We start from the raw sequence: 15056 nt of genomic DNA, 5'->3' as shown, positions 1-15056 counted from the left end.
TTTAAAGACACCATAATGTGTGCTTAAAATTAACCAAACATGTCGACCATTGTTCTTAAAATTTTGAAAGTTGTGAAAAGGTGCAAAGATATAAAGATTTGCCAGGCCTTTATTATTATAATATAAAAAGTAATATAAGTAAATAGAATTAAATTAAACAATATATTCAAACTTAACCACAATTCAACAATTTTTTTTTTTAATTCATAAGATGTTTTTTTAAAGAATCTATTATTTTAAACAATGAGGTCCTATAAACCTCATTTGAATCTAAAAGCATTATGTACTAATTTTACACATGCTGAGTATCTCAGAAAATAGAAAATGCAAAATATTATTAAAAGGTAAACTTACCCCAGCCCTTGTATGAATAATTACTGAGTATATAAAGCCACATATAGCAACTGCTAGAAGACACATAAGAAACTTCATGGCTTCTCTGTGCATCTTAATATTTATGGGTCTGTTATATAGAATACATCGCACAAGGTCTCCTTTTGCTGTGTTAAATCCTAAATAAATCAGATAAAAGATATACATGAGAATGATCTATTCCATTGTTTTCTAAACTAAGATTTCATTAACATATTTTCATAACAGGTAACAGCTAGATTACGAGTTGTGCATTTTGCCTCTTAACGCTGAAAATATGGCATTTTCAGCGTTAAAATAGCACTGCAGCCATTACAGGTTTTGTCGGTATAGGTGTAGCGCAAGCCTTTTAGCCTGTAATGCAACGTCAGTCCCGCATTCGTAAAAATGGGATTCCCATAGCGTGGCCATTACGAGTTTTGCAGTGAGGCTAAAAAATCTGCGTTACAGCCTAAAACGACAAGATCCGTACCGCCATCTAAAAGCAGTAGTTATGAGTTTTACGCTACAAAACGGTTACATAAAACTCAGAACTAAACTGCTACAAAGTACACTAAACACCCATAAACTACCTATTAACCCCTAAACCGAGGCCCTCTCACATCACAATTACTATATTAAATTTATTAACCCCTAATCTGTCACTCCCGAAAATGCTTGCACTAAAAAAATTATCAACCCCTATTCCGCCGTTCCCCGACATCGTCACTACTATAATAAACTTATTAACCCCTAAACCACCACCCTCCTGCATTGCAAACACTATTTAAATATTATTAACCCCTAATCTGCCTTCCCGCCCACATCGCCCCCTTTATACTAAAGTTATTAAGCCCTACACCGCCGCCACTATGATAAACCTATTAACACCTAAACCGCAAGCCCCCCACAACGAAATATACTAAATTAAAGTATTAACCTCTAAACCGAAAGCCCCCACATCACAATAAACTAAATTAAGCTAGTAAAACCTAAAGCCCTCCTAACTTTATATTAAAATTACAATTTCTCTAACTTAAATGAAATCTTACTTGTCAAATTAAAAAACTAAGTTTAAACTAACAATTAAACTAATATACTGTAACTATTAAACTAACTACCAATTAAATTAAATTAAACTACACATTAAAAAAATCCTAACACTATTTTAAAAACTACAAAGTATCTAATTACAAAAAATAAAAAAGAATAAGTCATAAAAAATAGCAAACACTAAATTATGAAAAATAACAAACAAAATTATCTAAAATAAAAAAGAATTACACCTAATCTAATAGCCCCATCAAAATAAAAAAGCCCACCCAAAATAAGAATAAACCCTAGCCTACAATAAACTACCAATAGCCTTTAAAAGGGCCTTTTGTGTGGCATTGCCCCAAAGATATCAGCTCTTTTACCTGAAAAAAAATACAAAGACCCCCCCAACAGTAAAACCCACCACCCAACCAACCCTCCAAAATAAAAAAAACTAACTCTAAAAAAAAACCCTAAGCTACCCATTGCCCTGAAAAGGGCATTTGTATGGGCATTGCCTTTAAAAGGGCATTTAGCTCTTTTGCTGTCCAAGCCCTAAAGTAAAAAAAAATACACCCAAAACCTTAAAAAAACCTCTCACTAATCCCCGAAGATCCACTTAAAGTATTTGAAGTCCCGCTTGAATGATCTTTATCCAGGCGGCGAGAAGTCTTCATCCAGACGGCCTCTTCTGTCTTCATCCAGGCAGTAAAGTCCTCATCCAGGCGTTGAGAAGTCTTCATCCAGATGGCCTCTTCTATCTTCATCTAGACGGCATCTTCTATCTTGATCCCGGCGGCGCGGAGCGGGTCAATCCTGAAGACATCTGGCACGGAGCATCCTCTTCATATGGTCGCCACTGTACACTAATTCTTCAATGCAAAGTATGCGATTCAAGATGGTGTCCCTTGCATTCCTATTGGCTGAAAAATTTGAATCAACCAATAGGAGTTTAAGCTGCTAAAATCCTATTGGCTGTTCAAATCAGCCAATAGGATTTAAGCAGCTCTCATTCTATTGGATAATTCATCATCCAATAGAATGAGGTCTGCTAAAATCCTATTGGCTGTTCAAATCAGCCAATAGGATTTTAGCAGCTCTCATTCTATTGGGTAATTAATCATCCAATAGAATGAGAGCTGCTTAAATCCTATTGACTGATTTGAACAGCCAATAGGACTTCAGCAGCTCTAATTCCTATTGGCTGATTCAAATATTTCAGCCAATAGGAATGCAAGGGACGCCATCTTGAATCACATACCTGGCTACGTTGTCCCTAGCCTATTGACCAATGACTAATCACAATTGATTGACATGTATCAGTTGGGAGAGAATCATGCTAATTCACATAGGATGAATCATAGCAAAAAGCATTATATCAGAGTTCAATAATGATATTAGGCCAAAATTACAGTGAGAGATTTACCGGGTTTCTCAATGATTGTGATATGCACTTCTAGCATTTGAGGCAAGAAAAAGAGTTCTTATCTAATGAGTGAAATAAGGTTAAGGTACTTGAGGCCAATGTTTCTTTAAAAGATTTATAGAACTTCGCAAATCTGGTCCAGGACTCTTGCTTACTGGTAAACTGTCATTTACTGATAATACTTGGTGTAAAGTAATGGGGTCATCTAGGGAGGAAGACTGTTGTTCTGGGATATTTGCATATGTTGTAACATGGAGCTCTTCCAGTTATTTTTTTTTATTATTTCCCAATATTGATGCTTCTACCAATTTTCCCCAGTCAACAGCAATTTAGTAATTTGCCCATACATAGGTCCATTTACTAAGCAGCTGCTTTGATGCCCTTGGGGTGCAGGCTTGCTCAGGTGAGCCTGCTTATGGTAAGTTGTAAAGCCAAGGTCAAATGACTGCTGCTTTTTACCCTCTCCACAACCTCTAAGATGGTGGAGATAAATCACACCAAACTCACTTGTTTGGGATGATTGACAGGCCCTTGAAGCAGTAAATAATTTGCTTCAGGCAAATCTTTCATAACAAATATTCTGAAAAATTAGTTTTTCAGAATATTTGTTTGCTGCACTATTCGGTATTTGTTTATTTAAAAATGAAACAAACACTGAATATTTGGTAACATTTACATCTGCTTTCGTTAAGACTAATCTTAATGTTTTTTGATGGAGGTGAAAAACTGACACCTGTAGTTTTATATTTACCTATAGCGCACTGGGGGAGCCGAGCTAATCCCAACAATTCTTCACAGAGCCCAGGGCCACACTTATTGGAGGCTTAGCACGGCAGACCTCCTTTAGCGCAGGCATTGGTATCCACCATGCTAAGCCTCCTATAACCCTGGCCCTGGGTTCTGTGAATATGGGTTGTGATTAGCGCCGCTCCCCAGTATGCTATAGGTAAGTATTTTACCTTTTAAAGCTAATTTTAAGGAAATTAATGTATACTAACAAATTTCTTTTGTATATATATTTGTTTTCATTAAATTACGGCTAGATTTAGAGTTTTGTCGGTAACGACCCGCGTAGCTAACGCTGGGATTTTTTTCCCCGCACCTTTTAAATACCGCTGGTATTTAGAGTTCACAGAATGGCTGCGTTAGGCTCCAAAAAAAGAGCATAGAGCATAATTTACGTCCACTGCAACTCTCGATACCAGCGGTGCTTATGGACGTGGCCAGCTTCAAAAACGTGCTTGTGCACGATTCCCCCATAGGAAACGATGGGGCAGTTTGAGCTGAAAAAAAACCTAACACAAAAAAGCAGCGTTCAGCTCCTAACGCAGCCCCATTGTTTCCTATGGGAAAACACTTCCTATGTCTGCACCTAACACCCTAACATGTACCCCGAGTCTAAACACCCCTAATCTTATACTTATTAACCCCTAATCTGCCGCCCCCACTATCGCTGACCCCTGCATATTATTTTTAACCTCTAATATGCCGCTCCGTACACCGCCGCCACCTACGTTATCCCTATGTACCCCTAATCTGCTGCCCCTAACACAGCCGACCCCTATATTATATTTATTAACCCCTAATCTGCCCCCCACAACGTTGCCACCAGCTACCTACACTTATTAACCCCTAATCTGCTGACCGGACCTCACTGCTACTATAATAAATGTATTAACCCCTAATCCGCCTCACTCCCGCCTCAATAACCCTATAATAAATAGTATTAACCCCTAATCTGCCCTCCCTAACATCAACGACACCTAACTACAAGTATTAACCCCTAATCTGCCGACCGGACCTCGCCTCTACTCTATTAAATTTATTAACCCCTAAAGCTAAGTCTAACCGAAACACTAACAATTAATAAATTAACTCTTATTAAATAAATTAATCCTATTTAAAGCTAAATACTTACCTGTAAAATAAACCCTAATATAGCTACAATATAAATAATAATTATATTGTAGCTATTTTAGGATTAATATTTATTTTACAGGCAACTTTGTAATTATTTTAACCAGGTACAATAGCTATTAAATAGTTAATAACTATTTAATAGTTACCTAGTTAAAATCATTACAAAATTACCTTACATTACATTAAATCCTAACCATGAAATCCTAACCTAAGTTACAATTAAACCTAACACTACACTATCAATAAATAAATTACATAAAATACCTACAAATAAATACAATTAAATAAACTAACTAAAGTACAAAAAATAAAAAAGAACTAAGTTACAAAAAATAAAAAAATAACATACAATACCCCCCCAACATTACAACCCACCACCCACATACCTCTAATCTAACCCAAACCCCCTTAAATAAACCTAACACTAAGCCCCTGAAGATCATCCTACCTTATCTTCACCACGCCGGGTATCACCGATCCGTCCAGGCTCCGAAGTCTTCATCCAAGCCCAAGCCGGGGCTGAAGATGTCCATGATCCGGCTGAAGTCTTGAATCCTATCAGCCAATCGGAATTCGAGGGACACCATCTTGGATGACGTCCCTTAAAGGAACCGTCAATCGTCGGGAAGTCGTCAGTGAAGAAGGATGTTCCACGTCGGCGGGATGAAGATAAGGTAGGATGATCTTCAGGGGCTTAGTGTTAGGTTTATTTAAGGGGTTTTTTGTTAGTTTAGGGGTATGTGGGTGGTGGGTTGTAATGTTGGGGGGGGTATTGTATGTTATTTTTTACAGGCAAAAGAGCTGTTTTCTTTGGGGCATGCCCCGCAAAAGGCCCTTTTAAGGGCTGGTAAGGTAAAAGAGCTTTTCTATTTTAATTTTAGAATAGGGTAGGGCATTTTTTTTATTTTGCAGGGCTTTGTTATTTTATTAAGGGGCTTAGAGTAGGTGTATTTAGCTTAAAATTGTTGTAATATTTTTCTAATGTTTGTAAATTATTTTTTTATTTTTTGTAACTTAGTTCTTTTTTTATTTTTTGTACTTTAGTTAGTTTATTTAATTGTATTTATTTGTAGGTATTTGTATGTAATTAATTTATTGATAGTGTAGTGTTAGGTTTAATTGTAGATAATTGTAGGTATTTTAGTTAATTAATTTATTGATAGTGTAGTGTTAGGTTTAATTGTAACTTAGGTTAGGATTTATTTTACAGGTAATTTTGTAATTATTTTAACTAGGTAGCTATTAAATAGTTATTAACTATTTAATAGCTATTGTACCTGGTTAAAATAAATACAAAGTTGCCTGTAAAATAAATATAAATCCTAAAATAGCTACAATATAATTATAATTTATATTGTAGCTATATTAGGGTTTATTTTACAGGTAAGTATTTAGCTTTAATTAGGATTAATTTATTTAATAAGAGTTAATTTATTTCGCTAGATAAAAATTATATTTAACTTAGGGGGGTGTTAGTGTTAGGGTTAGACTTAGCTTTAGGGGTTAATAAATTTAATAGAGTAGCGGTGAGGTCCGGTCGGCAGATTAGGGGTTAATACTTGAAGTTAGGTGTCGGTGATGTTAGGGAGGGCAGATTAGGGGTTAATACTATTTATTATAGGGTTAGTGAGGCGGATTAGGGGTTAATAACTTTATTATAGTAGCGGTGAGGTCCGGTCGGCAGATTAGGGGTTAATAATTGTAGGTAAGGTAGCAGCGACGTTGGGGGCGGCAGATTAGGGGTTAATAAATATAATATAGGGGTCGGCGGTGTTAGGGGCAGCAGATTAGGGGAACATAAGTATAACGTAGGTGGCGGCGGTGTGCGGTCGGCAGATTAGGGGTTAAAAAAAATTAATAGAGTGGCGGCGATGTGGGGGGGGCCTCGGTTTAGGGGTACATAGGTAGTTTATGGGTGTTAGTGTACTTTAGAGCACAGTAGTTAAGAGCTTTATGAACCTGCGTTAGCCCAGAAAGCTCCTAACTCCTGGCTTTTCTCTGCGGCTAGAGTTTTGTCGTTAGATTTCTAACGCTCACTTCAGCCAAGACTCTAAATACCGGCGTTAGAAAGATCCCATTGAAAAGATAGGATACGCAAATGGCGTAGGGGGATCTGCGGTATGGAAAAGTCGCGGCTGTAAAGTGAGCGTTAGACCCTTTCCTGACTGACTCTAAATACCAGCGGTAGCCCAAAAACCAGCGTTAGGAGCCTCTAATGCTGGTTTTGACGGCTAACACCAAACTCTAAATCTAGGCGTTAGTTTGTGCATTAGTTTGGATATTCTTATTTATGAAAACAAGATCAATATCCATATTTTTGTTATGAATATGCATTCCCGATGAAGCAAATGCACTTATCTATTTAAAGCTGTGCATGTGATAGGCTAGAATTCTCTGCTTAATTTTGATGACAGTTACTTAAAAAAATAGAGCCTTGAGCAGATAATCAGGTGAAACAGTTCCTTTACAGTACACATTTCAAATGGTCTATAATTCCACTTATACTGACATTAATGTCATATTTTGTCATTGTTGAATCTACTTATTGTTTTTACACTTCTATGGTGTGACAGTGCATCAAGAGAGCTGTTGCGGCCAGTAACCCTTTAGAGACAGATACTGAGCCATTTATCCCTAGGGATAAGTGAGAGGTGTTCAAATAGCCAATTCCTATCAGTTTAATTAAATGGCAGTAAAATATATAATAGACATGTAAATGTTACTCTTCTATGTGTATGACAGAATAGTTTTGTGTGAATTGTTACTTTTTTAAAACATACCAGTTTGTAACACAACAGCCTTTACTAGATCCTGGTCATGAGCCTTTGTCTGGATAACTTCAGTTCCACAGTACAGGACATGTCTCTTGTAATCGTCACCACTTTGGCTTCTCCAAGGAATGGAATTATCTATATTAGGTAGTGGTGTCTTTGTCACAGGAATGCATTCACCTTGAAACAGCAAAATTGTTTTAGTTAAATCATTGTCTTGTGGTGTACATTTTACACATTCAAAGTCTAAATTCTAAGTAAAAAATAATAATTCTATGCAAAGCTTTGCAATGTACAGCAAGAAAGGGGGAAACACTTTTATCCAACAAATTTATTAACTCAAGACACATTTTCTAAACATCTAGGTTTTAGTTTACTGTACAAAACTTGTAATTAACTCCTTTGATGTGCATGACGATGTATTCCCATTATGGGCATTGCTATGTGTAGACACATGATGAGCAATTATTGCCATGCAAGGGGATCGAGGATCAAACACTGTTTTTGGCAATCCTGTGATCTAGTGGGCGGCACTCCCAGGCATCATGGAGGTGGTGACATCACAAAGGGGGCAGACCCGGAAAGCTTAGTGTAGATGCATAGGAGCTGGATGAGGGGAGGTCCTTCAATGCCCTCAATCTCAGCTCCCATAGCAGCTACAAACCTCCAAGATTTTAAAGTGAATCACCTGCTCTTTCAAATGGGTTTTGGAGCAGTACCGCACAACAGATCTTTTAAAAATAAAGCAGAAAAAACACACAGGGATTTGCTTTGGAATGGGTATGAGCATTAAAACAATCGTAGAGACCCCTAATAAAGTTTGTTTTCTAGTAGACAAGTCCATCTCTCAAAACAACAGAAAGATTATCCGCATTACCCAGGCTGGTTTTCCAGACTGTAATGCAGGTATCAAGACTGTCTTTTTACCAGAAGGGATTGGACCTGGGATCTATCTCATGTGATATTTAATCCATTGATGATACTGTGTATCGAAGTGCTTGTTTTTATTGTTTAACTTGTAAGTAGCTGCTTATTGCGAGGGGCTTTAATTAATTGTTTTTAACCCTGCACTTAAATGTGGTGTTGCGCTTCTCTCGCTTTCTATATTTTTTCAGCTTATCTTTAAATGCCGCTTGGAACATTCGTGGGGAGGAGCAGCAGGAACACTTGGGTGTGACATCTTTCCCTTTGGGATTTGTAAAAAACATTAAAAACAGGAACTTTGGGACTGTGCTACACTCTTTACACTCCCTGTGGACGGTATTTCCCAGACACCCTTATTTGATGGTTTTTATCCAATTTAATTCCACTGTATAGTGTTGGTTGGTGTGAGAAGGCAGTGCTACGTGTTATTTTATCTATTTTTAAATTTACATTTTGTTTGTCACAGTCATAATCTAAGTACAAAAATCATTGCTTTGTAGACTTTTCTAATAAGACCAATATGGGGAAGAGGTATAGCAGGGTTAGCCTTGAGAAGTCTGCAGTGTGCATTTACAGCTCTGAGAAATAAAAAATCCACAATAATCAGAGCTAAATTGAAAGAAACAGGGGCAAAATAAAGAATGAAAATATATTGCAAAGTTGTTTCTTTACACACAACTAAATATTCTAAAAAAAAATAAAATATAAAGGTCAGCTTGACTTTGTCAACTTGCAGGATACTTTCAAAGAAATTAAATACATTGGTTAGTCAGCTAAATTTGTTATAAATAAGAGCAATACTACCAAAGCTAAAGGGGGCCAGCTAAGAGTTCTAGAGAACATACTTGGGAAGCAATAGTGGAATTGTAAACCATATATATTACATAAGTTAGTAGCATAAGGATATTACTCAGCCTTATTTTTAGTTCTGGATAACATATATTTCATTTAAAATATGGTCTTTACTATGTTGTGATTCCATTAAATAAACTAAATTACTTATGGAGCTAGATGTCTGTTTGCAAAAAGGTATGTAAATGTTGCAGGTTCGATCCCTGGCGAAGTCCACTCATCCTTCCAAGGTTGATAAAATGAGAGGCGCCTTGAGACCCTTACGGGTGATTAGCTGTGCTTTACAAGCACCCAATACATACATACATACAATAATGTTGATTGCCTGTGGTAAATATATGTCCATGTTTGTGTATGTAATAGACACATATGTATGAGATTACCCAAACATAAGAAAAATAAAAAAGATCGGTGTGGCAGAAAAATATTGTGTTTAGAATTTGGACAGTTTTACAAATGGACTGTACTTGGAAAATAAAGAGAGTTCTCACCCCACAAAATCATATGGTTTGGAATCTGGCCTAATAGTGATATGGATCTCCCAAGACCCTGGCAGACATATTGCAGGGCTGATACAATAGAAAGAAAAAGCCCTCTGCTATCTCTAACAAAAGTCATGGAAAAAGTAAACAAAATTCCAATATTTAATTCTTTCTACAGTATAACATAAAAATGTATAAATTAATTATATCTCTTACCAAAACTTTGACATACAGTGTACCCATAATTTTCTGCCATATATTTTAGCTGCAGAAACAAGGTTCTTGACTTTTTCCACTGTCCCTTCACAGACCATTATGTCTATTTTTACTGGTAAAAGGTTGAGAACTATTGTGGATAACTGGTTTAACTCAGCTTTCCGTAAAAATCTCTAGAAGAGTGTCAAACACATCCTTAACGAAGCCGGGAGAAGTCTTCATCCAAGCTGGCAGAAGTGGTCCTCCAGACGGGCAGAAGTGTTCATCCAGACGGCATCTTCTATTTTCATCCATCCGGCGCTGAGTGGCTCCATCTTCAAGACATCCGGCGCAGAGCATCCTCTTCTGACGACGGCTAACGAAGAATGAAGGTTCCTTTAAGGGAGGTCATCCAAGATGGCGTCCCTTGAATTCTGATTGGCTGATAGAATTCTATCAGCCAATCGGAATTAAAGGTGAAAAAATCCTATTGGCTGATGCAATCAGCTAATAGGATTGAGCTTCAATCCTATTGTCTGATTGGATCAGCCAATAGGATTGAGCTTGCATTCTATTGGTTGTTCCAATCAGTCAATAGAATGCAAGCTCAATCCTATTGGCTGATTGCATCAGCCAATATGATTTTTTCACCTTTAATTCCGATTGGCTGCCAATCGGAATTCAAGGGACACCATCTTGGATGACCTCCCTTAAAGGAACCTTCATTCTTCGTTAGACGTCGTCAGAAGAGGATGCTCTGCGCTGGATGACTTAAAGATGGAGCCGCTCCGCGCCGGATGGATGAAGATAGAAGATGCCGTCTGGATGAACACTTCTGCCCATCTGGAGGACCACTTCTGCCAGCTTGGATGAAGACTTCTCCCGGCTTCGTTGAGGACTTCTTGCCGCTTGGATGAAGACTTCTTCCGGCTTCATTGAGGATGGATATCCGGTCTTCAAAAACTGTAAGTGGATCTTTGGGGGTTAGTGTTAGGTTTTTTTAAGGATTTATTGGGTGGGTTTTATTTTTAGAGTAGGGACTTTTTGCTGCAAAAGAGCTAAATGCACTTTAGAGGGTAATGCCCATCCAAATTCCCTTTTCAGGGCAATAGGGAGCTTAGGTTTTTTTAGATAGTATTTTATTTGAGGGGGTTGGTTGTGTGGGTGGTGGGTTTTACTGTTGGGGGGTGTTTGTATTATTTTTTTAAAGGTAAAAGAGCTGATTTCTTTGGTGCAATGCCCCACAAAAGGCCATTTTAAGGGCTATTATCAGTTTAGTGTAGGCTAGGTTTTTTATTTTGATAGGGCTATTAGATTAGGTGTAATTAGTTTAAATATTTGATATATAATATAATTTTCTGTAATTTAGATTTATTTATTTTTTGTATTTAATTAAAGTAATTTAGTTAATTTTATTGTAATGTTAGGTGTTAGTGTAGGGCAATTAGTTTAAATATTTGATCATTTCTTTTTTATTTTCTGTAATTTAGTGTTTTTTATTTTTGTAATTTAGTATTTAATTAATGTGCTTTAGTTAATTGTATTGTAATGTTAGGTGTTAGTGTAGAACAGGTTAGGTTTTATTTTACAGGTAAATTTGTATTTATTTTAACTAGGTAGCTAGTAAATAGTCAATAATTATTTAATAACTATTCTACCTAGTTAAAATAAATACAAACTTAGCTGTAAAATAAAAATAAAACCCAAGATAGCTACACTGTTATTATTAGTTATATTGTAGCTAGCTTAGGGTTTATTTTACAGGTAAGTATTTAGTTTTAAATAGGAAATATTTAGGTAATAATTGTAATATTTATTTAGATTCATTTTAATTATATTAAAGTTAGGGGGTGTTAGGGTTAGGGTTAGACTTAGGGTTAGGTTCAGGGGTTAAAGTGAATGTCAAGTTTTACCTTTTCAGTTATCTAGTTTTGTAGTCAATAATGAAATTAAGTGTACCGCCGCAATCAATTATAAAAATTTTTTGTATTTTATTTGTTATTTTATCTCTTACATCTCGCTCACTCGCTTACCCGCTCCTCCCACTCATTGCTTCCTCATTTTCTACCAAGTTACGTAAACAGCGGTCCCACCCGCTGTTTACGTATAGGCACTGCGCGCTCCCGTGTCAATTCTAGATTGCGCATGCGTTACTCTTGTTTACGCTGCATAACAAGATAGTAAACATATTTTATTTTTATCCAAAATCCATAAAAAGTATAATGGCAGCAAATAAAGTATTTCACTCGATATATCGCAGATTATGTTTGCCAATGATATTAGATAGTAGTGTACATACAGCGCATATATCATGTATTATGTGCCGAAGAAAATAGATGTCACATCGATAACAAAAATATAAAAAGCGAACCTGTATACAGAGACCTTTCACATCCACTGATACAAATTTGACAATAAAGAGGAAATGAAAGGAATCCGTCTAATAATGTTGCGCTAGCCGTGTTTACTAGTATTGCGCATGCGCGAAATGTGCACGAGCTTAGAGTCAATTAGCTTGGCACCAAAGACGAACGCATGCGCAATAATGATATATTACGTCATGAGAAGAGGGTGGGTCCCCCCGTGGTTAGAGCCGTTATTGGCTATTGACACATCAATCAAAAAGATGATAAACAGAGCGTGAATGCCGGGCGGAGGACGGTTTAGCCGCAAATTGCTATAAATTTATTGAAAAAAAAGGTATACATTTAGAAATTTAAAAATTGATGAATGAAACTAGGGTTTTTTATTGATATTTGATAGACTGCTGTTTAGAACGAAGGCTGAGTTTACATTCACTTTAATATGTTTATTATAGTGGCAGCGATGTCAGGAGCGGCAGATTAGGGGTTAATAACAGTAATGTAGGTGTCGGCGATGTAGGGGTTGGCAGATTAGGGGTGTTTAGATGTGTTTTTATGTTAGGGGGTTAGGTGTAAACATAACTTTTTTTTCCCCTTAGGAATCAATGGGGCTGCGTTACGGAGCTTTACGCTGCTTTGCAGGTGTTAGGCTTTTTTTTAGCCGGCTCTCCCCATTGATGTATATGGGGAAATTATGCACAAGCACGTAAAACCAGCTCTCAGCAGCACTGGAATTGGTGTGCGCTATGGTGCAGTATGGAGCTTAACGCAACCATATTTCCAGCTAATGCATGCTTTTTAGAAACCTGTAATAGCAGCGCTAGAAAAAAATGAGCGGTGCAATAACGTGCAAGTTATTACCGCTCCGCTCATAACGCAAAACTCGTAATCTAGCCGTTTGTTTTTATTTCATAATTGCATTTGCAGGATTGTAAAGTACAGTATTTTGGTAACAGGGATTCTCCTGGTAAAAGTTTCATTGTGATTGGAAGTTAAGTATTTGCCACTCTTGTTTGTTTAAAAGCAGGATCGTCTTTCACTTTTAAAGAGATATCATGTTCTTTATGGTGAGAGTGAGGTGTGAAAATTGTGGTTTGTAAACATGATTTGTACAGTGAGAGTGGGTGTTTGTAAATATGGTTTGTACAGTGAGAGTGGGCTTTTGTAAATGCAATTTGTACAGTCAGAGTGGGTTTTTGTAAACGTGGTTCTTGCAGTCAGAGTGGGTTTTTTGTAAATGTGGTTTGTACAGTGAGTTCTGCAACTTTGGACTATTGGTAAAACGTTAAATGATTTATAGTGTGAGAACTGTTAAAATCATGTTTTAGAATATGAGATAAGCTGCCACCACTTTTTTTTATGGAAATTAATATCCTATATATTTTTTTTTTTTCTAGATTAGTGGTGGCTAACCTTGGCACCCCAAATGTTTTGGAACTACATTTCCCATGATGCTTAGGCACTCTGCAGTCTATTTGAGCATCATGGGAAATGTAGTTCCAAAACATCAGGGGGGCCAAGGTAAGCCATCGCTGTTCTATATGAATAGCTGGCCAAAACAGAAAACAAGGATTTCTTAATGAATTTAATTTTAACATTTTAAAAGTTAGAAAATATAACTGATCAAGCATACCCAGTATTCCCATGATGCCCATATAGAAATGGCATTCATAGAGTCATATAATAAAGACTACTCAATACAATTGTAATACACAGGCTCCACCCCTTTAAACCATTTGGGATATCTATCCATTATTGACTGTTCTGAATGCAGTTGTAGGGAAACAAAGGTCATATCTCAGCTGTGTTAATAATCTCGGCTGTGTTTGACTGATATATTGTGATCACTTTGTTTTTCCAAAATTGAGAAAAAAAAGTGAACGATTGGAATCGACCCCTATATGGGAAAATAATAATTAATGTTACATCTTATTTTTAACAACCTCAGTTCTTAATTATTGGGAGAAGATTTTTTTTTTTTTTCAAAATAAAGCTTTATTGGTAAAAGATTTGACAATGTATATATGCATATGGAAACCATTACAACATAGTATCAATAACAATTATGCACATCGGTTGTAGCTTATCTTTTCTTTTACATCATATCTTTGATAGTGTACCATTAAGTGATTGAAATTGAATCTTTTACTGTACCTATGAGCATTTTTCCTAAAATTAAAACTATAAGCTTTGAAAGATCTATACTCTATCAGGCGTTATAGAAAAGAAAATATTTAACAGGCTCTCGGATTTATTTATTACACTACCGAGAGTATCTTGATACCTGATATTTGCTCTTCTGCAGATGCAGAAGTAAAAAGTCAACCAGATTAGAAAAATAGTAAGAGAATAGGGAGGAAGTGAAAAGTGTCGAGTGACTAAGGAAGGGGGAGGAAATGGGGAAGAGGAGGGGAGAAAAAAAAAAAAAGAATAATATACAACAAACAGCCGTTGCCCACTGAGTTACAGTCCACGACCCTCCCAAGTCAGTAACATCATTTCGTGAGTGCTAAGCTTACCAATTCTTAAATAATGATACCTCTCTAACCTCAATAGCTCTCCCACCTTAGCCTTCCATTCCAACATGGGAGAAGATTTTATATTCTAGAAGTGTGATGTTTAAAGTGCTTTTAACTATATCCTTTTTTTACATTAGAGACAAGTGGACCAGTAGTTTCAAAGGGATCCTTTAGATCAGTTTTCTGCAGGATTAACAGATCAATGACAATTTGTGTTA

At 36.6% G+C, this 15056-nt stretch overlaps 1 protein-coding gene across 1 annotated transcript in view; it reads right to left on the bottom strand.

The window, feature by feature from the left end:
* LOC128657508 (probable cation-transporting ATPase 13A4) overlaps positions 1-15056 on the bottom strand; it is a 454774-nt gene that overhangs the window by 390909 nt on the left and 48809 nt on the right. The window contains 2 exon segments of the mRNA XM_053711875.1: positions 355-512; positions 7513-7683. Coding sequence (XP_053567850.1) covers positions 355-512; positions 7513-7683 — 329 coding nt within the window.

The sequence above is a fragment of the Bombina bombina genome, chromosome 4 (assembly GCF_027579735.1).
Source record: "Bombina bombina isolate aBomBom1 chromosome 4, aBomBom1.pri, whole genome shotgun sequence".
Classification (NCBI taxonomy): domain Eukaryota; kingdom Metazoa; phylum Chordata; class Amphibia; order Anura; family Bombinatoridae; genus Bombina; species Bombina bombina.
This window is presented reverse-complemented; position numbering and strand designations above follow the sequence as displayed.